Source organism: Lytechinus pictus, unplaced genomic scaffold (assembly GCF_037042905.1).
Source record: "Lytechinus pictus isolate F3 Inbred unplaced genomic scaffold, Lp3.0 scaffold_20, whole genome shotgun sequence".
In the NCBI taxonomy this organism is placed as follows: domain Eukaryota; kingdom Metazoa; phylum Echinodermata; class Echinoidea; order Temnopleuroida; family Toxopneustidae; genus Lytechinus; species Lytechinus pictus.
In genome coordinates, this window is record NW_026974141.1 from 2997612 (window position 1) to 3022882 (window position 25271).

The 25271-nt window shown below is 36.2% G+C and overlaps 1 protein-coding gene across 1 annotated transcript in view; it reads left to right on the forward strand.

The window, feature by feature from the left end:
- LOC135157924 (transcriptional enhancer factor TEF-1-like) overlaps positions 1-23627 on the forward strand; it is a 61419-nt gene extending 37792 nt beyond the window's left edge. The window contains exons 3-13 of the mRNA XM_064115123.1: positions 5798-5872; positions 9935-10099; positions 11880-11924; positions 14165-14208; positions 14859-15021; positions 15606-15668; positions 16224-16331; positions 16637-16695; positions 17193-17274; positions 17997-18149; positions 19742-23627. Coding sequence (XP_063971193.1) covers positions 5798-5872; positions 9935-10099; positions 11880-11924; positions 14165-14208; positions 14859-15021; positions 15606-15668; positions 16224-16331; positions 16637-16695; positions 17193-17274; positions 17997-18149; positions 19742-19855 — 1071 coding nt within the window. The 3' untranslated portion in view covers positions 19856-23627. The remainder of the gene's footprint in view (positions 1-5797; positions 5873-9934; positions 10100-11879; positions 11925-14164; positions 14209-14858; positions 15022-15605; positions 15669-16223; positions 16332-16636; positions 16696-17192; positions 17275-17996; positions 18150-19741) is intronic.
- The last annotated feature ends 1644 nt before the right edge of the window (positions 23628-25271 follow it).

Genomic DNA, 25271 nt, shown 5'->3' on the forward strand with positions numbered 1-25271 from the left:
TACTATATGATTCAGTCAAAGTTGGTCCTTATTGTCAAATCTGTAAAGAGTGAAATATTGTATAATTCAAACAATAAAAAACAAAAGAAATAGTGGTTGAGGGACATCATCGTCTGTCTCATTTGCATGTCACTGAGTTGTGCATATATCACTGTTTTGTGAAAAATAAGCGGAACTTTAAAACGTCATAACTTTCTTATTTTACATCCGATTTTGATGAAATTTTCAGCGTTCTGCTATTTTTATTTATTCAAAACAACATTCTTCTGGGGTGGACTTAACCTTTAAATAAAAAGAAAATGCCTTCTTTGAAGTAGAGATTAGAATATACTTCAGGGCCCTGTGGCATAAAAGTTACTATTATGGTAACATTGTAATCCAATGGTAACTTGACTGAAATCCTTTATTCTGATTGGTTATTTGGCATTGTTACCATGGAAGTTACCATTGGAGAGCAAAGTTTTACTATAATAGTAACTATTATGCAACAGACCAAGTGCAAAAGAGACGATTTATTCATGAAAGGACTTGTCAAACGTTTTATCCGACAAGTCCTGTTTTATCCGACAGTTACTATAGTAACAGTGCTTCTCAACCAATCAGAATCCAGGAAAGTTGTCAGATCTGACAACTTGTCGGACGAAAATATTGATGAAACGCCACCCAGGGAATAATTTTCCTGGTATCGCATCGCAATTTACGATTCATTATTTTCAGCCTTTTGCTACGCAATGTTTTTAAATTCCTTTCTTGATGTTGATTGGTCCGCTATGAGATATTAGTGAGCTTTTGTTTTAGGATTTAAGAGAAAGTTATAGTATTTGTCTATTTGATATACCCAAGCATGACTATTTGCATGTTGGTGTACACTCACGATTTCAAGGATTTAAAATTTTAAATCCAAAGCGGTTCTGAAGGATTTGTTCTTAAATTTCAAAGAATTTGAATTAGAATTTTAAATCCAAAGCGGTTGTGCATTATGACGAGCTGTACATTTTATTTTGATTCCTAGGGATTTATTTTTGAATTTCAAATCTTTTAGCTTTAAATTCAAATCCACAAGATCTAAGTCTGAATCTAATATTCGGTTAGACACTATTTACAGCCGCTAGGGATTTCTTTTAGATCCTGGATATTCAGAGTGGAGAAAATTCTTCAATCTGCGACAACACAGTGCATTTAATTAAAACAATCTTATAGCACTTGCGACTATTTTTGCATTGGGCTCTAATTCACTGTTAGTCAAATTGTGCATTTTTCATCTTCAAACAAAAGCTCACTGTTATTGATTTGTGTACAGTTGCATTTATTCATCATTCTTATGATTTTGATATGATTTTGCTCACATTTTCTTGATGCATTTTGTCACTTTTTGGTTTTGTTAGCAGAGTTTGCATGTGCTTGGCGTTCTTATTAGTTGTGGATGTTATTTTTCTTTTTTAATTTGCACCTGCCCAGACACCATTATCACTGCAAGTGCTTTTCTTTCCGTATGGTATGAAACACTTGCGTCATGAGGAATATTGTTTGGAGTTTTGCACATTTGAGTTTGTACATCACTGTTTTATTAGCTTTTTATTTGTCATATTCACTTAGTTTTATGTTTTTAATTCATGTTTGCTTTGTTTTTGTTTAGTTTAGTTTTTATTTTGCATTACACACTTTTTCATTCAATTTTCAATGTGCATTTTCATCCTGGGGGCAGTTTCACAAAGTTGTTTTTAAGTTGAATACATGGGATAATGAGATGCACCAAATTTTCTCATTTTGATATAATGGGCGTGCATTTCTGATAAACTCTGATTAAGATTTAAACTGTATCTGATGGAAATGAAATCAATTGATGATCCGGTTAAGAAGTATCGCCCAAGAAAGGGTCTCTTTTTTTGACAATTTGTGAAGTTGATTGCAAATTGGAATTGTTCTGTTGACATATGGGAATCTGAAGGAGTTGGATGCAAAATTGGATACAAAATGTGACAAAGTTGGTTACAAAATAAAATTATTGAATTGACTTGTCAAAGTTCAAAATATGGATTACCAAAATGCATATTGACTGCAACGGAACAAAAAACCCATGGGAAAAATGAAGAAAGGATATTGTGATTGTTTGAAAAAATGTGTGCAAAGTAGATGGAAAAGATGTGTATAGCACGTTTGTCCAGTGATTAGTTGAATTTGTGGCATGTGGCGTAAATGTATGTTGTATTTTTTGTTTTGTTTAATTTAATATATTAACGCAACAGCACTGTAGTGTAGATGCCAATCATTGTTGAATAATTATTTCAAAAAGAAATACTATACTTAAAGGACAAGTCCACCTCAACAAAAAGTTGATTTGAATAAAAAGAGAAAAATCCAACAAGCATAGCACTGAAAATTTCATAAAAATCGGATGTAAAATAAGAAAGTTCTGACATTTTAAAGTTTTGCTTAATTTCACAATACATTTATATGCACTTCCTGGTTGGTATGCAAATGAGACTGATGACATCATCCACTCACTATTTCTTTTTATTTTCTTGTATGAAATATTCTAATGTTCTCATTATTATGCGAAATAATGATTAATTCCTCCCTGATCATGTGGAATTAGTATTGTTTAATACTATATATGGTGCAGTCAAGTTGGTCCTTATTGTCAAATCTGTATAAAATGAAATATTGTAGAATTCAATCAATAAAAAACCCAAAAGAAATAGTGAGTGAGGGACATCATCAGCTATCTCATTTGCATGTCACTAAGTTGTGCATATCACTATTTTGTCAAAAATAAGTGAAACTGTAAAATGTTATAACTTTCTTATTTTACATCCAATTTCGTTGAAATTGTCAGCGTTATCATGCTAGATTGATTTTTCTCTATTCAAATTAACATTTTTCTGAGGTGGACTTGACCTTTAATACTTTGAAATAAAGTTTTGGGGTACTAGGTTGGTCAGGTTCAAAGTATTGGCCAATGGGGATGGTTGTATTATGTTTTCAAATGGCTAGCTGTGACTCTCAGCCAATCAAAATGGGCGTTACTTATTCACGAACCCTCCAAAGGGTATACAGTGCGGCAAAAGGGCAAGAGATCCACTGAGATCTTAAAGGTCAAGTCCACCCCAGAAAATTGTTGATTTGAATCGATAGAGAAAATCAAACAAACATAACGCTGCAAATTTCATCGAAATCGGATGTAAAATAAGAAAGTTATGACATTTTTAAGTTTCGCTTATTTTTCACAAAACAGTTAAATGCACAACTCAGCGATATGCAAATGAGAGAGTCGATGATGTCCATCACTCACTATTTCTTTTGTTTTTTATTGTTTGAAAAAAAAATATTTCAATTTTTACAGATTTGACCATAAGGTTCAACTTAACTTAACCGTAAACTGTTAAAATAACACTAATTCCACATGTTCAGGGAGAAATAAAACTTGTTTCACTTGACAAGGAGGAGAAAATTAGAATATTTCATATTTCATATTTCATATAATAAAATACAAAATAAATAGTGAGTGGGTGACGTCATCAGTCTGCCAATTTGCATACCGACCAGGATGTGCATATAACTGTTATGTGAAATTAAGCGAAACTTTAAAATGTCATAACTCTCTTATTTTACATCCGATTTTGATGAAATTTTCAGTGTTTTGCTTGTTAGATTTTTCTCCTTTTTTCAAATCAACTTTTTGTTGGGGTGGACTTGTCCTTTAATTATGGAAATTGTGTGGAACTTGTCACTTTAATAATCCAATATGAAAGTAAATATGTCGATTCAGAATGCATAAAACGAATGAATAATGAGCCCATGAAGTCGTCTATTCATGCCCTTCTACATAAATTGCTATAGCAATATACTTAATGCACTTTATTCTGATTAAGACTGTGTTTTCACAACTCTTCTGAGTGATAGAAATATGCATAATTAATGAAGTAGGATGGTATGGCCTAATTTTAGTGATGTATGTTTCCAAGAGGACGGAGTGAGGAGCTCGTTATCTGATGAGAAATTTGTTTCATTATGTGCTTCCATGCACATTTTCCTGAAATTTATCTAGTTTGTTCTTGTTTATTTACTGCAATAATCGTGATGTATCCATCTACTTAATGCTTGTCATTGTTTATTGACTCGCCCTCTTGTTTATTTCTGGAGGGGCAACAGGAAAGGATGAATCGGGGGGGGGGGGGCATATGGATACTCAGGGGTGAATCCTGGAATTTTTATAGGGGGCCTACATAATTAAATTGTAAACAAATAATTTTAACAAACCCCCCAAAATTGTAACCACCACACACACTTTTGTATGATTTTTTTTAATTTTTTGATAAACAACCACCCCCCCCCCCGAAAAAAGGGAGAGAAATGTTTTTAAACAAGGGGGGGGGGTATTGATTTCATTTCAAGGGTAACTTATTGTGCAACAAGTACTCACAGTATATGTTAGAATTGTCCTGAAATACAGAATCTCGGGGTAATTCTCAACTTTTTACAAGAGAGTTCCAGTTCCCTTTTAACAGGCTGAATACAAGGATGTAAATATTAAATCCTAAATCTAATCACTTATTTATCCATATATGATACTTTAAGTGTAAAAAAAAGCAAGAGTACATTCTTTATGATTTTCATAAGTAGTGACATTGTTGATATGATCATCAAACTACTTGATCAGAGAACAGAACTTCAAAAATTGATTTAATGAAGCAATATTTCTAATTCTAGTATAAGTTACATCTCATTGTGCAAGACTCCAAATGTGCTGTCCTCATTGCCTCCCATTTTACACAGGTGTCAAGTCATATTCAGGTGTTAGCAAGAAGAAAAGCAAGGGAGCTCCAAGCACTCTGTAAGGTACGCTATCAAAACCAGAGAGTATGTTCCCACTGCCGAGATATTCCGTCCGCAAGACCCTAAGTAGTGTGTGTACAACCACCACCCTCATTAGCTATGTGAACATCTGAAATTAAATCATGGAAAATGGCTCTTTCTGGTTCGTGATTTGTAGGCGATGCGTATAGCTGAAAGGGGTTGTACACCACTGTCTAGTGTTTGGATATCGTGCAGTGGCTGTGATGGAGGTCCCCCAGGTAATGCCAAATACAGGGATGTGCATCTAGATCAGAACTGTCCCAAACAAGTCATTGCAATTTGGGCACATTTTACAATGATCTGTTGCTTCTAAGTGATACATTATTGCTCAATCTTCAGGCTATTGAAGATGTTTTCAGTCTTCTTTTTGTCTGTTACTTCAAAATGTTTTGATATCACTGAGAGGATGATCAGGAAAGGCAAAAAGGAAACCTTTCTTTAAAAGGTTTCAGAAAATCACATGTTCACTGTGATGAAATAGTACCTGCATTTTTCAAAAAGAGAAACAAAGCAAAACTTGTATACTGGCAAAGTGTTCCTTTCATAAAATGAAAATAAAGTAAACTGGCATCCTCTTTGATCTATATGGAAGGTTGCACTAAAGATTTTTAAGAGAAAGCATTTCTGAGGAAGAAAATCATACTCTTTAGATATTGATATTTTACAGTTAAATTAAAGGAAAATGGCTCCCTCTTTTAAGTTTGAACTGTGGATGGCAGCCTTCAAGAAATTTTAAAAGAGAAGGCATGTCTGAAAAAAAAATCATACGTTTTAGATGCGTTGATATTTTACAAAGTAAGGGTTGTAGAGGAACAGGTCTGTTCACACATGCACATCCCACTCTCTGTTTGGCTTTGGTTGGGAGGATCCTACCATCGCTTCCAACAACGTTTTGTTTTTTTCTTTTCCATGTTTTTTTCTCTCCTTTCTTGTGAGTTAGGTTTCGAGTCATATTCAGGTTCTGGCCAAGAGAACTGCTCGGGAAATCACAAAGCAGTTTAAGGTAGGCGACCAGGTAGGAACGCAGACCCCCATTCTTATGTTTAGGTGGTGGGCATACTCCAGTGAGAGCTATTCACTTTTTCTACAAGCAGTTAGTCTACTTTGTCATGTAGAGTGTGTTCAATGTTGATTTTAAAGTTTGGACGGCAACATGAATCATGATTGAAAACTCAATTACAAAACACAGAACACTAACACGATCAGCGGTGCACTGTTCAGTGTTGAAAATATAAAGTTGATTATTTGTTGATTGTTATTAAATTTTCTGTTTTAATTAGCGCATCTTCAAGCTGCGCAGTTTCACCCATCACAAGAAAGGTCAATTCTGGCACCTGCTTGTTCAATGTCGCATTTGCGATGCTGAAAATGGTAAAATCTCAGCTGATCGCGCTTACAAATGCATCTTTTTCGACGTTTAAATTCCCCCCCCGAATCATGATTTGAAAGACTTTTACTTTTACGACCGGGAATGGAGGACATTGAACACACCCTTCATTTTATCTGTGTTTTGTAATCACGTTTTCAATCATGATTCATGTTGCCGTTCAGACTTGGAAACTGATATTGAACACACCCTTAGTCTGATGACCAGTTGGTCTAATATTCATTTGCTACCTTTTTTTAAAAACTTTTGTCAAATGAAAATTTATCATGAACAGTTTTCGTCTATAAAACGATATTGATCGAGTAGTGTTAGTTTCTCAATGGTGAGACCAAACAGGTATAGTCTAAGTGGATATTTGACAAAATGGTAAATGGGCTGAAATGGAAATAAGAACAAATGGCACATAGGAAAAGCAGATATATGTAAGCCAATTGACAATTTACCTTTATACTCAAAGAGCGATCCACAAAAACATGCTTATGTTGCAATCGAAGCAAAAAAAAATAAATTACTTATCCATTTGGTAAAATTCATGAGGCCTCATATCAAGGGTGGAAATCTCTCACCAAAGGTAGGGGGACCAGGGACTGGAAAAAAAAGGTTATCACCCCAAATGTAAGGTCATTTCGACAAAAATAAATTTGACAAGCAAAAAAAAAAAAAAAAAAAACTAGGTTATCACCCAAAAAAGAAAGGTCATCTTATCAAAAATACATGTTTTATTTCGATTTTGAACGATGTATTTCTTTCCACCATAAAATACCAAAAATAGTAGGGGGGTCGTTTGATATTGCGTCCCCCCTACTATTTTTGTTAGGGGGGATGCGTCCACCTGTCCTTCCTGGGATTTCCGCCCATGCGTCATATCAAATATTGCATTATGGGTGATAATCCAGAAACCTTATGAGGAGTTTAGGTCTAGAACTGGTGCTGATTTAAGTAGCTCTGGGCCCTGTCTTACAAACATTTACAATTGATCCAATCAATCTCAACTGTATGGAAATCCACCCATACCATAATTTTTTTCTAAAGGAAATTTGCACAATCTCTTAGAAGACAAAGAGAATCACACTGAAACTTCAAGAGAACGATGAAGGTATGATAAATATACATCATATTTAAAAAATATTTTGAAAAAAAATGTAGATGTTGACGTTGGTGGCTTTCCATAGTTGATTGATCGGAACAATTGAAACTCTTTGTAAGACAGGGCCCTCATATACTGGCTCTAAATTTGGCTTCCTGTTTCCATTTTTGTCTCGCCTGCATAGCAGAGCGAGACTATAGGCGCCGCTTTTCCGACGGCGGCGGCGATGGCGATGGCGGCGGCGGCGGCATCGTCAGCATTGAAATCATAACCAAGGTTAAGTTTTTGAAATGTCATCATAACTTAGAAAGTATATGGACCTAGTTCATAAAACTTGGACATAAGGCTAATCAAGTATTACTGAAGATCCTGCTTGAGTTTCAGGTCACATGACCAAGGTCAAAGGTCATTTAGGATCAATGAACTTGTAGACCATGTTGGGGGAATCAATATCGAAATCTTAACCAAGGTTAAGTTTTTGAAATGTCGTCATAACTTCAAAAGTGTATGGACATAGTTCATGAAACTTGGACATATGGGTGATAGTGTATCATTAAAGATCCCGCCTAAGTTTCAGGTCACATGACCAAGTTCAAAGGTCACTTAGGGTCAACGAACTTTGACCATGTTGGGGGTAGTTGTGGAATTGTCATAACTTTGAAATGTTATGGATCTAGTTGATGGAACTTAGACATAAGAGCAATTATGTATCCCTGAACATCCTTTGCGATTTCAGGTCACATGACCAAGGTCAAAGGTCATTTAGGGTCAACGAACTTTGATAATGTTGGGGGTATTTGTGAAATTGTCATAACTTTAAAAGTTTATAGATCTAGTTCATAGAAAGTCCCATAAAGTCAGCACTGCTGGTATATCAAATCGCGTAACGCAGGCGAGGCTGCCAGAGGCGTTCAACTTGTTATAATTGAATCATTTGTCAGGAAAGGTTTTGAAAGAACTAGTGATAAGAAATGGCAAAAAAGTAAAATTATGCAACTTTAAGTGGAATTTTGAATTCTCCCCCCCCCCCTTTAAATCAGGATTTTTTTCTTATAAAGAATGGTTTTTGCGAGGCTCATTAACAGTTTGCGAAGGTCTTGCAAAGGATGCAAATGTAAAAAAATAAGGTTCTACTTTCACATTTTATGTGGCAAATGCACGTTAATCATTTGTCAGAGTTATTTTTCATTTGTGAGTAGTTGAATTAAATTTTTTTAAAGTACTTGTGAACGAAAATGGACTCCTGCAAAACTTGCACGTAAGGTATGGAAGCTTCTCAAATTGTTATCTGGGGACACTTAAGTACTTTTAAACTGGTTTTAAAGTAAGAAAATAATCGCAAATTTGCAAATGATTTGCGCACGTTTGGTGCACTTTTGCTGTTTAAAATGTGAATGTTGGACTTTGCAATTTTTCACATTCCTTGCAAAACCTTCAAGAAAATTTTTCGAGCCCCATAGATAATCTCGCATTACGTTCTCCCAGGGCTAAAGTACTGAAAGCAATGGTAATCAACTGATATTTTTTTGGGGGGGGAGGGCTGCTATTCAACGTAACAAAGTATTGTGCAGATTATTTATAATATTGCTTGTTTATTCATCTGTGGAATCTTATATATTTGGAAACAAGACATCAGAGCTTAAATACTAATATTTTTCTACAGCTTTGCCTAATATTTATTTAATTCTATCCTAGAATAATAAATCTGTTAATACAGGGATGAAATCCATTAAGGTGATTTTTAAATTTAAATATTAAATAGCATCTGCAAACTTTCAAATTCCTTTGAGGTGTTGGGCAACGTTTTGATATTGACTTCAAACAGGAATGAAATTTGAAATTGAAACTCAGTATTCACAGACTTAATCCATGTAAGGTTCTCTGGAGGGTAAGGCGTGTGATATTGGTTAGTGGACTGTAGTTCTTGACTCCATGTAAGTTTACATGAGGTTTGCCTGAAATAGCAGCTAGTATTGTGTGTAGACAAGTGGTGCCGGAACATCCACATTTCCCCTAAGGCGGCCGTACGCCGAGTCGAAACAGCCATTTTAACATTTTTTGTCTACCACTTACATATAGGTGATTTGAATGAGAATGAATTAAACAGCTATTTTCGACTTGCCGTATGGCCGCAGTAGGGGAAAAATGGCTGAGGTATTAGGAACAATAGGCTATCATTGGTTCATGACCCCATGAAAGCTTGCATGAGGTTTGCCTGAAATAGCGACCAGTAATATGTGTAGACAAGTGGCGCCAGAACTTCCTGTACAGCCAAAGGGTCGGAGAGTTTCAAACCATTGTTAATACACAAAAGCTCACACCTAAAAACATTTGCCCGACCAGGGGCCAGTTTAAAAACTATGGTAACTATGGCAACTACCATGGTAACCGTGCTCAGCAGCCAATCACAATCAAGAATTCCATGGAAGTCTTCATGAAACGGGCCCTGAATGTTCGGACGCCACTGATATAGACCAGATTTCGATGATAGATTAGCACAGATATTATCTATCTGGATTTTTTTGCTTTTAAAATGGCATTAGTATAATCTTTTTTTTTTTCCTTTTCTATTTGTCTTCTTGTACCTTGTTTATCCACTGCAGCAGGACCAAGCAACGAAAGACAAGGCCTTACAGAGCATGGCAGCGATGTCGTCGGCGCAAATCGTCTCGGCCACCGCCTTACAGAACAAAGCCGCGGCCATGGGTCTGGGAGGGTTAGGGTTACCGGGGGCAGCACCGCTCAGACCGCCTTACCCGGGGACGCCGGTATGTATTCTAAACAAAATCTGGGGCCCGTAACGCAAAGGTTAGCGATGAATCGTACGCTGTTTCTTGTGATTTATTGTACATGGAAGTCAATGCTATCAGTTGTGAAATAAAATGTACGATGATTGCTAAGCCTTGTGGTATGGGCCTGTTGCAGAATAAGTTGCTTTATAACGAAATTTTAAAAACATCAATCGCAAGTCCTTAAAAGCTTGCGTTTCATTGGTTGAAAATCAAGTTGCAAGCATACAAGAATACATTATACTCTAATACCTGTGGTGATGGTGGTGGGGGGGGGGGTAATGCTCTTTGAAACTCGGGCAAATCATCCTATTTATTGGGTTTATAAATGGACAAGAAAGCCCAACTGGATAAACATAAGTGCTACCTGGAGATGGGTCCCCTTCAGATGACACACATTCTCATGCATTTTTCATGCTCTTTCGAGCTCGATATTGTGTCAAATTAAACTGTTGGGGACTTTCCCTTTCTTCTTTTTCTATATTGTCTTGCTCTAGATTTAACAAAAGTGTCTGCATCGATTAAAATCCCTATGCTGTCTAAGACTTTTACTCTTATCCGAGTCTTGTCTATGCTCTTGTCATCGGTTACCATTTTTTTTTTTTTTTTTTTGGTTTTGCCCTAGTTTATGAAGATGATATGAGATTGGATGGAATTCCTTTGCGAATTTTACGTCCGGCCTTGTCGAAGTTTTAATGTAGGGAGGTGATGAAACGTGAATAATGTAAGAGTTGCTATCATCTCAAACACACATCTCTGTGTGTTTATAGACTTGGGGTAGAAGGAACGTATTGAGCGTAGATGATAAAAGTAGTTCGAAGGTTGTTTTATCAAGATTGGAGGAAATGAGTATATTCTTATTGTGTGAAAGAAGCTGCCTCGTTGGCATTTACACAATTGAAGATAAACAGACCAGTGAGCGATAATGACACTGCTTGCTTTCCGTAGCTAAGAAATTTCTGTCAACCTCATTTTAATACGAGGAAGGTTTTGAATTGCAATTTGAACATGGACTTTGTTGTTAATACGTGTATCGAACATAATCTGGCATGCTGAATTGCAATTTGCATGAATATTTGGCAATGATTGCCTTTTAAAGGGATGGTCCAGGCTGGAGATATTTTTTATATCTTAATAAATAGAGTAAAATTCACAGATCAAAATGCTGAAAATTTGATCAAAATTGGATAACAAATAAGTAAAATAACGAAGTTATTGAATTTTGAAAATTTGCATTATTCCGGTGAAACAGTTCTAGGCATGTCTTCATGAATATTCATTAGGTGGGCTGATGATGTCATATCCACACTTGTCCTTTTGTATTTTATTATGATATTAGGTTTATTCTAAATTTTTCTACCAAGAACTAAACAATTGGATTGACAACTGATTAAGTGCATTAGTTATTTCTTGCTGCAACTTCATCATAATGGAGACACATCATTTACACATTTATGAAAAAATTAAACAATTATGATTTCATGTATGGGAAAAAGGAAAGTGGGGATGTGACATCATCAGCCCACCTAATGAATATTCATGACGATGTGCATATAACTGTTTTCACAAAATATTGATAAACTTCAAAATTCAATAACTTCGTTATTTGTTATCCGATTTCGAAATTTTCAGCATTTTGCCCTGTGAATTTTACTCTATTTACTTAGATACAAATATTTTCAGCCCGTACCATCCCTTTTAACATGAAAAAACATTTCAGTTCATGATTGATATTATTCAAACATTGCTTTCTTTTCAGTTTTTGAGGAGATGGGAGTTAGAGGGACATAATCAGTTAGAAAAGGTATTGATGATAATGATGAATAATTGTGCATTAAATGAAATTTTGTGGAATCTTGGTGCATCTCCATTTTCTTTAAGTATACTTATGAAAGGCGACAGTGCCTCAACCATTTAAAAAAATGGTTTCTGTCTACTTTTTTTCCCCCCATTATGCATCATGTAAATTGAAAACATCTCGCAAGTCCATGGGAAGTTTGCTCTCGACCAATCAACTGATGGCATTTCATTTGCTTACCACGGCAGCTTGCAAGCTGTAACTCGTTGATAACAATTCCCATGGCATGCAGATTTTGCTGGACACTTGATTTAAACCACAATGTTTTATTGTGCTATTTTTCCGGCTTTACTCGCATTCAATCTAAATCTTCTTTTCAGTGGAATGGAGCATGTTTTCCAATTCCATCCTCTGTGATTTAAAGCATTGTGACTTTAAGTTAACTTTGATTTGAATTACATGCATTGGGACATGCTTGCTATAACTATAAACATAAACATGAACAAGGTTGGGGGATGTGGGTCTGAAAAAAAAAGGGAATTTATATGGGGGCTATTTCTACTATCGTTGTTTATCCAATCTATGTCTTTTTTAGAGAGGGAGTTAGAAGAAATTGGCAAAGTACTTTTGCATACCCCCCAAAATTTCTTTTTAACTAACTTTTTTTTGTTTAGGAGGAAGATAGATGTTTGAAGGGAGGTTCGGGTGGGATCATGGGAAAAAAATATTATTTGGGGGCTATTACTCTATTATCGAGCTTATCTGCATCGTTTTTAGGGAGGGTGCAATGTGGTAGACTAACAAGCATTTTTGCATGCCAACCCATCTTTACTGCATCATGATCAAACGTCAAATAACAGAAAGTGCAACTCTGCCAAGAAGCCTCGGAATAACTTGCACTTTTCCAACCTCTGTTTGCAACATGCCGTTTATGTCCTGAACCCCGTCTCCTTTCCTCACATCACACTTTGGAGAGGAATCGTATAAAGAAACCCACACCTCCCGGTAACCCCATGACACAAAGGCTAGCAATCGATTGCAGAACAAAATTTTACAACCGATTGCATTGACCACAATGTGCAATCAAACATGAAAATCGATTGGATGATCAGTCATTAAGATTTGTGTAACCGGGCCCAGGATTCTAAACGCAGACATTTCTGGTAGACTCCCTGTGGGGTACCATCGGGGTCGCACTTCTTGCAGGAGGAACGTTGTATCCTCGGGACCGGCGGAGACGGCAGGTGCGATGGGGGTCTCCTATGGCGGCACCCTGGGCTCGCTAGGATTAAGAGACCAGACGGATCGCCAGAGGGGGCGCCTCCACGTACCCCTTGTAATCCTCGGAGGGTCCCGGCCATGAGTCACGGCCGACGACGTTGCCTATCTCCTTCAAGGTAGCCATCTTCCTGCAGACCTTGAAACTTGCCGTTGGCGCGTTAACCCTTCCACAACTGCACCCTGATCGGCTTCACTGGGGTAGATGGGATCATGGTAGTGTCGGGGTTAAGGGAGGACGCGCCTCCGACTTTTTTGTTGATATTTTAGACGATGCTATTATTGCATCTCAGAGCGCAGGTGTGAAGGAAACTGGGCAAATTGGAAACAGATTCCTGTTTAGGTGTTGATTTCGTCTTCACACATTCTGGCGATTCTTTCGATGTTGATGGATGCTTATGGCCCCCGGTGTATGTCTGATTTTATTATCGAAATGAGAATGAAGAATTAGGTGTTTGGTTTATCAAAAGGGAATAAGTGATGGTTGAACGCAGGAATTTGAAGTGATTCATTGGTGTATCTATGTCAGATAGTTGCTTTGGGAAGGAATGTCTGCATATTATTGCTTTTTAGTAACAACTTTTGTGAAATGTTTACAAGTGTGAAGAGGTTTAGGGTACATGTAGAAGTATACAAATTAAAAATTAAAAAAAGGATGAATAAATAAATCCATCATGCTGTAGGTGTATCAAAAGAAAGTAGCATTCAATGTACAACAGTTCACAAAAATTTCTCTACAATAAAATATTGGCTTTTGCTCTTTTCCCAATGTTAAGGTAAATTTGAGATAGCATTTTTATAATCACTTCATGATTAGCTGGTATTGAAAAAGCCACTAGCACCCAACCTGGGGGGGGGGGAGAGATATATGTATACATGTATCTGTCTAAACTGTTTTATTTTTCTTATTGTTTGTGTTTGAGTTGTAAGTTTCAAATATGTTTTTTCATCTTATATATTTCATACAGCAATTATGGCAGCCCGGGCTAACACAAGCGGGGCCATCACATGAGTAAGTATACATGGGACTGAACAAAATTAAACAAGACTTTTGCATTGTAGTTGTAATCAGGGGAAATACTATATTGATAAAGGTATAACTTTTCCTTCTGATCATTTTAATTAGATTTTATAAAGCAATTTGTTGATTGGGGGAGATCATTACTTTTATAAGTTTCGCTCAAGATGTTAAAACAAAGAGAAATATTAGGTTAGTAGTGTAATTACATTTAAACATTTAGCATCAACACAAAAAAATAATTGACAGAAAAAAGGTGTCCTCAAAAGTGAGGGGATCAAACTAATTTGTATTTTTAGGGCTCTTATGACGTTATTTAGACAAATTGCCTCTAGCCCCCATCTAACTATGTTTCTTGTTTCCTACTTATGTAGTTGTGGCAATAGAGATGTAAAGGCTATCAATTGATATCATTTTCTCTTTTTCTTTTTGATTTATCTCTCCCTCGACCCCCCTCTCTTTTTCTCCCTCTTTTTTGCTCTCTCCCTTTTTTTTTCTCTCTCCCTCTCCTCTGCCCTGTCCCAACTCTACCAACCATTCTCTCATCCTCTCTTCCTTTTCCTCTCCATCCCCCTCTCACCCTCTCTCTCTTTTCCCCTCTCTCTGTCTCTCCCTTCCTCTCTCCCCTTCTTTCCCCCTCACAGCATCAAACCATTCACATCAGCCCAGCCTTACCCACCAACGGCGACGACGGTCAGTGAGTACGCCTCGGTCACGCCGGCATGGGAAGGGAGGTCGATCGGTATGAGGAAGTTACGGCTCGTTGAGTTCCAGGCCTTCATCGAAAGAACGAGAGAACCAGACAGCGTTAGTACTTCAAAACTAATTAAAATATCAAATTGAGTCAATGTTAAGATAATTTAAACCAACATGCTAACGTGCGATAGAATTTGGGAAGAATCTCAAAAGTTATGATTGTTGATCGAGTTCCAGTCCTTTTTTGGCAGAACGATAGAACCCGACAGTATAAGTTCTCCATTCAAACCATCTTCAAAACAATTGAAACATCAAATCTGGGACTATTGCTTTTTCATATTATTACAGTTTTAACTAGTATGTTGATGTGAAATAAAATTGTAGAAAAAAAAACTATCCCAGAGTGATTGTTGAATTGAGTTCCAAGCCTTCATTCAAAGAACAAGAGAACCTGATCGGGTCAGTTTTCAATTCATTCCATCTTCAACACCAATTTAATTTTCAAATCATGGCCTGCTGCATTAAGACAATTTTAACATACTAATGTGCAATAGCTTTCACATTCTTTTCATATTTTTGAGAGGGAATTCATATTCCCCCTCAAAAACATGAAAAGAATTGTAAATATCACACTTGTATTTGCCTCTCCAATTCAATTAAATGTTTTCTCTCTCATGTTTTTTTTTTTCTTACAGTATAACAAACATTTTTTTGTTCATCTTGGTCCAAACGTCAGCTTCTACGATCCTCTCTTAGAGGTAAGTTCATGGATCCGGTTTCATTAATCCTTGCTATCAATGTCAAGTTACCAGCTACTGTCATATGAGAGAAAAAGGAAAATGTATACCATTAACTAGAATAAATTCCAGCCAAGTCAAGCCCCCCTCCCCCCCCAAAAAAAAAAGAAAAGGAAAGTAAAGAATAATTAAAGAAACTTGCATTAAATAAGATAAGGTGACATTCAAAGTTTCAGTATTATAAATTTTTGTATCATTTTGCAAAATCTATATCAAACTGAAGGGCTAATCTTGTTATGATCTCTTTTCCTTTATTTATGATATGTCAAATATTCAGTGTTTTCATTGATAGATGTAAATAATCTCTCCATTTTACTGAAATTGACTTATGGAAACAAAAATCATTTTATTCAATTGACATGCACTCATTTTTATTCTTACAGCAGAGATAAAACTATTGATTTCAATTATAGGCGAAGATAGATTCCATCTAAAACATGTAATAGATTATAGAATTTAAAAGAAATAATCAATTTTCTATTTCTCATCCTTTTTGTGTCCCCAATCGTGGTACAGGCGGTCGATGTAAGGCAAATATACGACAAGTTTCCAGAGAAGAAAGGCGGCCTCAAAGATCTCTATGAGAAGGGGCCGTCAGAAGCTTTCTTCCTCGTCAAATTCTGGGTAAGTGCCCCTTCCCCAAACCCTAAACAAACCCACCACCATCCCCTAAGATAAAAAAAATGTATAAATGATTCATACACAACTGAAATATACAACAAAAGCAAAGAAAAGGAAACTTATCAATAAAACAAAGGTTTCCTCAAATTTCTGGGTGACTACCCCTCCCCCTGCCCCCTCTCCCCCAAATCCTTAACAAATCCACCCCATCTTCCCCAAGAAAAGAAGATATTGTATACCAGCTATTTCATATTTCAATAGATACCATTTCTAGACTGAAAATTTGTATTTTGTTTTCTCATTTGTAGGCGGACCTCAATACGAATATGTCAGATGAAACAGATGTCTTCTATGGTGTGACGAGCCAGTAAGTACATCCTGGATCAACTTTCTATTATAAAGAACTTCTGTAATTCTGTAGTGAAAATGGAAAAAAAAATGAAGTCATCAGAAATTGCTCAATTTTTATTTGCATGAATTTCAATGTTCATTTTAGAAAATATTGTTACTTCACAGTGAGTATAGAGACTAAAAATAACCCTCAGTTTTCTTTAGTTTTAATTGGCTAAACTGTTACTATGAACACTTTTAGATAAAAACAAACTTTGTTAGATAAAACATCCAAAAAATTATTTCATAATGTACTCCCCAGGGGAGCATTTCATTGTTATTTTTTGTCTATCAAGTTGTCATATCAGACAAATTGCTTTGATTTTGATTGGGTGAAGAGGACTCTTACTCTGGTAATTGTTGGATAAAATGTCTGAAAGGGCCTTTTATGAAACGCTGTCATTGTCTCGATTAATCAAATTTCAACATCATTATCATATTTATCTCATGTTTCTTTTTTTTTTGTCCCTGCAGTTACGAAAGTGAAGAAAAGATGACAATCACCTGCTCAACCAAAGTCTGCTCATTTGGCAAACAAGTCGTAGAAAAAGTGGAGGTAAGGCACAGTCAGACGTATGCATGCTCTGAATACAGGGGCACATCAAAGAGGGGCTAGGGGCATCAAGTGCCCCATCAACAATTTTCAGGTGGAGGGGGGGGGCAAGAAAAGGCTAAAAGTTAGTTCAGATCTTCAGCTTCAGAAGTTAAAAGGAACATGATTTTAGCGATTTAAGCTTGCCCTGGCATTAAATGTGTGAAGAGGGTGCAGTGTCGGCACTTGCCCATTTGTCATATTCATGTTGTAATGGGGCTCAATTTCTGTGCTAGTCCCAGCGCTGTTTTTCCTTGATACGGGATTGTTGAAAAACGCAGTTGAGGGTTTATGGAAACTTTCTCTGAAATTAAATATCCCTGGTGATGATAGTACTGATAATAATAATAACTAGCAATGTATGTATGATGATTGTTAATAGATGAACAAAACTTTTTTAGAATGTAATGGGGCTCAATTTCTGTGGGCTAGTCCCAGCGCTGTTTTTCCTTGATACGGGATTGTTGAAAAACGCAGTTGAGGGTTTATGGAAACTTTCTCTGAAATTAAATATCCCTGGTGATGATAGTACTGATAATAATAATAACTAGCAATGTAAGTATGATGATTGTTAATAGATGAACAAAACTTTTTTTTAAGAATGTGCGGGAGATTTGGGGTTGGGTTCAAAGTCTGCCTGTGCTTTCCCTTGACCAAAGCTCTTTTCTGACCTTTTGACCTTTCAGACGGAGTACGGGAGGTACGAGAACGGTCACTTCATCTACGAGATTTCGCGGTCGCCGATGTGTGAATACATGATCAACTTCATCCACAAACTCAAACATCTCCCCGAAAAGTACATGATGAATAGTGTACTCGAGAATTTCACAATACTACAAGTAAGAAACTGTTTCTTATTCTGGTTTAAAGGTTATAAATGAAAAATAAAGGGTATTAATTATTGTTGTTTGCCAAATTAAATATTCTTATTCAATAATAATAATTGTTATAGGTGAAAGTTTCATGGTGGTTTGATTTTTGTGAATTTTTATGTATCCAATAGCCCCCCCCCCCCCCTTCAGTTCCGAAAAGTGTTCTCCCAGCGGGCCCTGCTATTAGTATTACCCGGCTAAGCTAGGCTACCGATTCAGGTGCACACAGCTTTTTGAGGAATTATTTCCTGTCGGTACCCATTTACCTCACCTGGGTTGAGTGCAGCACAGTGTGTATAAATTTATTGCTGAAGGAAAACACGCCACGGCTGGGATTCGAACCCACGATCCTCTGTTCGAAAGGCGAGAGTCAAAACCACTAGACCACGACGCACCCACTAATCCTTCCTTAATCCTCATTATACCTCACTATATTTTTAACAGTCAACCTTGATAAAATATTCATGTAAAAAAAATTAACCTTAAACTCAACATACCAAGGCCTAATACTCACGTCAAAAGGATTTTCTGATAGTTGTAATGATTTGAATATATTAGCATTGTCCTGTGTCACTGATAAGTATACATGTTACATCAAATTTTTTGTATGAAGATTGTGGATCGACAGCTATATATTTTACTTAAGCTGTTGTTATTAACCCTAACTAGGCCAGGCTTTTTTGGCTGTTCTGTGGCCGGGGGGGGGGGGGGGGGGTTGATTCAACCCCCCCCTGAGATCTCGGCCGCCGATCGCGTGAGCGCCGCAAAAATTTGCACGCTGGTAGTGTGCGATGTAATCTACAAGGCTGTATGGTAAAATTTTCCAAAATAATGAGATTTTATTTTATATGAATTAATTATGCTAATTTATGCATAAATCATACTTTTTGCTCTAATTCACTAAATAAAGCTCCTAGAATGCTAATTTTTTGTAAAAATATTCTTTGTAGCATTCTTAACAATGGCAATTGAAAAAAAATTCGGTTTGGAAATCAATTTCTTATGTATTTTATTGTTTTATGAATTTCTTATGTATTTCTTTGTTTTTCAACCATTTGTTTTTCTTTGTTTTTTTCACCAGATTTATTGCACAACCTTTTTGAAGTATAATTATGCTAAAATCAATTGCTTTCAGCTGTTTAAAGTAAAAATAATCATATCTTTATGAATAAGATGAGAAAACTCAATTTGCATTGACTTTGTACACAAAATCACGTTTTGGAACAATTTTTGGTCTGACATGCACTTACAAAATGTTGCGTAATTTCGAAACCGCGTACCCGGGCGTCGTAAATTTTGTCTCAAAAGATGCGCGAGACTTAAAAGTATAAACTCTGCGAGTGGCGCGGTCAAAAAATTTTGCACGGCGAAATGATCGCAGAAAATGTTGAGGGGGGGGGTTGATTCAACCCCCCCCCCCCCCGGCCATTTTAGGGTTAAGCTGATGTTTTAAAAGATAAGTGAGATTTCTTAACAGGGATATCTGTTTCATCTTTGAGTTGCGGTATTGTCTGCCATGAAAATGAAAATATATTCTCTTTCTCTTCATCCCTTTACAGGTTGTCACGAACAGAGACACGCATGAGACGTTACTATGCATTGCCTTTGTCTTTGAAGTGTGTACTAGTGAACATGGTCCACAGCATCACATTTACAGACTTGTCAAAGACTAGCACATTTTTTATCGCATAAAGACTTGGGAGAAGACTATAGCTTTTTACTTACGTTTCCCACCTGTGTGCAAAGAACTGCCAATTCTTTGATCGTTCTCTTCTCGTATTTTTTAATCGTCTTTTCAACGTTTTTTATCGCTGCTGGGGAGAGATGTGATCTCAAAGATTTTGTATCGTTTCTTGTCAAGATTTATATGGATTATGGGCAATGCAAGAGCTACAAGCAAGGTGTCATGGAATTTCAATAACGTTCATTTGTAAGGAAACGTCATTGTAAACGTCAAATGGGAGTGACCTCTGCATGGTTCTTTCAACCCTACTTTAAGTGATTCATGGATGAATTTGCTCTTAGCCAATCAGATGGAAGGATTTCAGTAGCTTGTAACAATAGTCACTGACCATTTGTTTCATGACATGCACCTCTGGACAGCTCATGAGAAGGAATTAAATGCCGAACTAAACGTCCAAGCAGTAACATTTTGGCACCGTTCCCTCCAGGCTGCTGTGTTCGCACCCAGAGAGTGATGGATTCAAACGTCAGATGAAACGTTCAAAGAGTTCACTCTACGACAGCTCGACTTCCTCCTCGAAGGCATACTGACATAGCTAATTCTAAAGGCTTCATTTCTTTGCGACACCCATTGCCAACTTATATCTTCAAGCGCTTCACAGACGCCCCTTTGCACTGTCCGATCCAAGTTCTGGAGACATCTTTGTTTCTCTGCGACACTCCATGAAGCATACCCCTCTATACAGACACACCTTTGCGCAGTCAGACTCAAGTTCTCAGTCCATCCGGTGACACCTGTGAAGAATCAGGCCTTTTCGCTGTCAAATCAAGTTTTCAAAATCACCCTATACCCCTGTTAGTGCCCTTCTACTTCTACATCACAGCATCCTATTAAGCTATCATCCAAATAGCCATCGAGGCCTTTTATGCCCTTCTACAACCAACCCCTCTTCGGTTAGGACAGGGCTCATGTCATCATTTCCCCAATGACCACTGACGCACAAGAGTATTCAAGTTCGCATGTTGGAGATGAACGTCTACTACACTGAATTGTGAACTCTTCAAAACTTAGTGGTGGTTTTTATTTATATTATTCAAAATTTTGATGGAATGTGAATCAAGAGATGGTTCATCAATGCAAGGGCATATATGATAATGTTGAGCCTTAAAACATGTAATTCTACTGTCACAATGCCTTTACGAAGACCATCCGAACGGTTTCAGACCAATTTATTGCAGTGTATTGCTATGCATAAAAATTGATTGTAAGATGATCGTTCAGGTATTTGTGACAGTAGCGTAAACTAAGCACTGTATTCTTTGTTCCTCTGGTTGTTCTTTTAGAGATGATTCACAATGTGCTGATCATGAATACCAGCTGGCCCTTGTTTCACAAAACATGATGTTTACTAGTGGGGTGTTGCAAGAAATCCCCAAATCAGTCATGTCTTGGAGTTAATTGTAAATTTGCGTTTGATTGCTAATTTGCTTCTTGCCACAAGGAGTGGAATCTGGGGCCCGTCCTACAAAGAGTTGCGATTGATCCAATCAATCGCAACTGTGGAAAGCCAGCAACATCAACATCTAGAAGACATGTTTGTTCAAAATATTTTCTAGAAATGTTCATACATTCACTGTTTTTTCTTGACAATTCAGTATGCTTCTCTTTGTTTTCAAAGGACATCGAGCAAATTTCCTGAAGAAAAAATGATGACGTGGATTTCCATATGAGATTGATCGGATCATCATCAATCGTAAATCTTTGTAAGACGGGGCCCTGATTTGCTACAGCTAAAATTTATCTATCAATTGTAGAATGGCAATACATGCTTGCAATTGATTGCGAGATATTTTCATGCAACACCCCCCATGATTGCATAATAACACTGAATGGTGTCAGTCCCAACACAAACTTTGCATCAAGTTGGGTGTTCTGACTGGTGTTTTATTTTGCTCAAGCACCAAAACCAGTGTTCAGGGTCCCGTCTTACAAAGAGTTGCAATTGATCCGATCAATCGCAACTATGGAAAGTCAACATATAAAATGCATGTTTGTTCAAAAAAAATTCTGGATATAGATGTCTATCCATAAATTCATTGATTTCTTGACAATTTGGTGTGTTCTCCTTTGTTTACAAAGGACATTTTGCAAATTTCCTGTAGAAAAAATTATGACATGGATGGATTTCCATAGAGTTACGATTGATTGGATCAATCATAACTGTAAGACGGGGCCCAGTGTTCAACTTAGACAACATAAATTTATTTTTGAAATCACTTGATGTCTACAATACACATATTAGGTGAAAAGTTGGTTGTGATTGAAAAGACTAGGACTAAATTGCTCAAAGTCCATACATGTATTCAGCATCTAAGTTACATAAGGTTGTGTCTGTGACACAAAGGGGTTATTTTCATTAAAGGGGTTATTGTGTATTTTCATAACTTACTTCATGAGGAAGTAGGCTATTTTTTAAGATGGACAAAGATAATTGAGAAAGTGTGGTAAAAAGCAGCATTTTATTGAAAAAAACAAACATCAACATCTAGAAATAATCAACCAGACACAGATCCCTGACTCGGGAATTTGCTAGGGCTATTTTTATCATTTTCCAGGGCTTTTTGAGCATTTTCATTTTGCCCCAATCCACTGTATTTTCCCCTGAAAAGGTCATCATTTTGGCTGGTAATCTCAAAAAGTAACCCAGAATACAACACCCCCCCTTGTAATACTCGTCTAACCAAAATTCAAGAAATTTTTCTTGACACGCCCTGGAGAGTTTCGAGATTAATCAGGATTCCTGTCAGTTTTAAGGCAAATTTGAAGCAAATTTACAAGCATTCGTAATAGCTCTTTCTTAAATCAAAGCACGTAACGATTGATTTTATAGAAATGAAATGTATTTATTAGCACAAATAATTGTGGTTTCTTTTTCTATTTTCTATATGTCTGTTTCATATCCTGATAATTGTAATTATTAGCGATGAAATTTTACCAAAAAGTATCTGTCTTTTTAGTCCTTATGCAAAGTGCCTAATAAGTGATAATCTACTGTCGACAGTATTATTCTGATTGAGGCATTGTCTTTTTATAGGAAGTAAAATTGATTAGGATTCGTCTTTAAAACATATTTGTTTTATTTATCCTCTTTTGATATATCTTTGAATGTTAGGAGTCATAGGCCAAGTCCGCCCGAACAACAAGTTGAATAAATAGTGGAAATTCAAAAAAGCATGATGCTGAATATTTCATCAAAAAGTCCGATCTAAATTGACAAAATTACAATAATGATGATAATAATACTGGCTTTATAGTGCTTAATGCATACTTTATTATGACACTCACTAAATTATGACACTCACTAAATCATGACACTTTTAAGTTTCTCTTATTTTTACTAACAGTAACATGCAAATATGGGAAGTGATGACATTCATGCACTCAGTATTTCCTTTGAATTTTATTAAATTTTTATTTTATTTTATTTTTTTAAAATTTTTTTGTGGGGGGTGATTAGATCATATCTTTTTATTGACCCATATTAAGTTATATTTCTGGCGATTCCATATTTTCAAGTAAGAGTCTACCTGTTTTCAAAACACGAGCTATGAATATTCTATTTATTTTTAACAAAAAAAGAAAGAAAAGTGTTGAGTGTATCACGTTATTGGTTCCCTCACTAACTTGCACAAAACCAGTGTTCTGAAAAAATAAAAACATTGTCAAAATAAGAGAAGCTTTAAAGTGTTCACACTTTTTTTCATTTGACATCCGATTTGATGAAATTTTCAGAAGTATGCTCATTTTTATTTCCTCTGATAATTCAAATAAACGATTTTAAAGTGGGCTTGGTCTAAAAAGTGATAGATATTAAAGGGGTTTGTTCAGATATGGTTGAACAGAGCTCAGCAGCAAGCGTCGGCTACATGGTGCCGTTCACACATGGCAGTAGTAACACAAATTCCCTCCGATGACATATTCAGTGAGGTGTTGTACCCTCCATGGTATTGGGAATATAAGTGCGATTTTTCGTCAGAAACAAATCTTCATTACAAAAAAACCCTATTGAAAAAATGGTAAGGTACAGAGAGATATGCAATAGGAAAATACCCAGTGCTCATTGGGTGATTTCAAGTTTGGTGTCGACCTTTTGGTGTTGGTGTTAGGTTGACTTTTACATGAGCATAGCACCAAACATAAAATGATGTTGGTCCTGAAAAGTCACTCTCTAGGTGTTGAGATGTCTATATCGAGATTTGTATTATTTGTGTAAACTCGGAATAGGTTTTGGAGCTAGAAAATGCAATCCAAATTGTGCTTCCAACACCATGCAACACCAACACTGGACTTGAAATCACCCATTATTTATCTAATTTATTTAATTCCTCATATCATTGATTAGGATGTAAAGTAATTTGATTATTTGATCAAGTCTTCTTGAATTAGATCTAACAATTTTTGATGAAAAAATTATTTATGGTCAATTACATCATGAGTAAATTTTGATTTTGAATTAATCATGTAAAAATCAGCCATATTTTGAAGTCTCTGACACTGACTATTTGATTTCTGATTTAATGAATTTATTTATGAGCTGCAATGAAATGATTATATCTCTATAAGAAGATTGGTTCTTCTCATCTTTAGTGATGTTGTATTTTAACGTGCCTTTAGTGAAAAAAAAAACATGAATAGTTGCTTGGGTTATAATATGAAAATACCAAGTCCAAAAAGGTGTCATTGTTTATGGCATGTTTCTAAAAAGCTTACACACTATCTTTCGATGAGTGCTGTTATTGAGCATTGACCTTTGTGAGGTCAAAGGTCAATTGCCTTGAGTAATCTATTCCCAAAGTATTTTGTATCACTTTTTTTTCTGCCAAAATCCCAGCAAGGACATTGAATAATCAACCAATTCTCCCAGTATGTTTAGATTTTCTTAAAAAAAACACCAATACGAATCAATATTGTCTTGCTATTTTTCTTTTGATTTAGTCGCCTTATCGATGCCTGTCGCTCTATTTTTTATTATTTTTACATCACAACGCCAAAGCTTTTTTTAAAGTTGTACTTAAACCAAATAACATTGAAATCTCTACTTCAGTTTTGGTCGCTCACTATAACGTGGAGCTTGTACTAACGGGGTGTTTTCTTGGGAACACGACAACACAGTGTCTTTACATTTTTTCTATCCAAGAATCTATCAAAATTGTATAGAGTTACAGAAGTGGCAATTTCTAGATATTCTTACATTTTAAACAATTTTGGCCAGATTGCTTTAGCTCTTTCTTACAGCAAGGTGGTGAAAATGAAGTTTATGTTTTTTGTACAAAGAATACTATTCCATATTTACTATTTATTGTTGTCTGTGTGTATGGTATTTGCAAATGAAAAAGAAAAAAGTG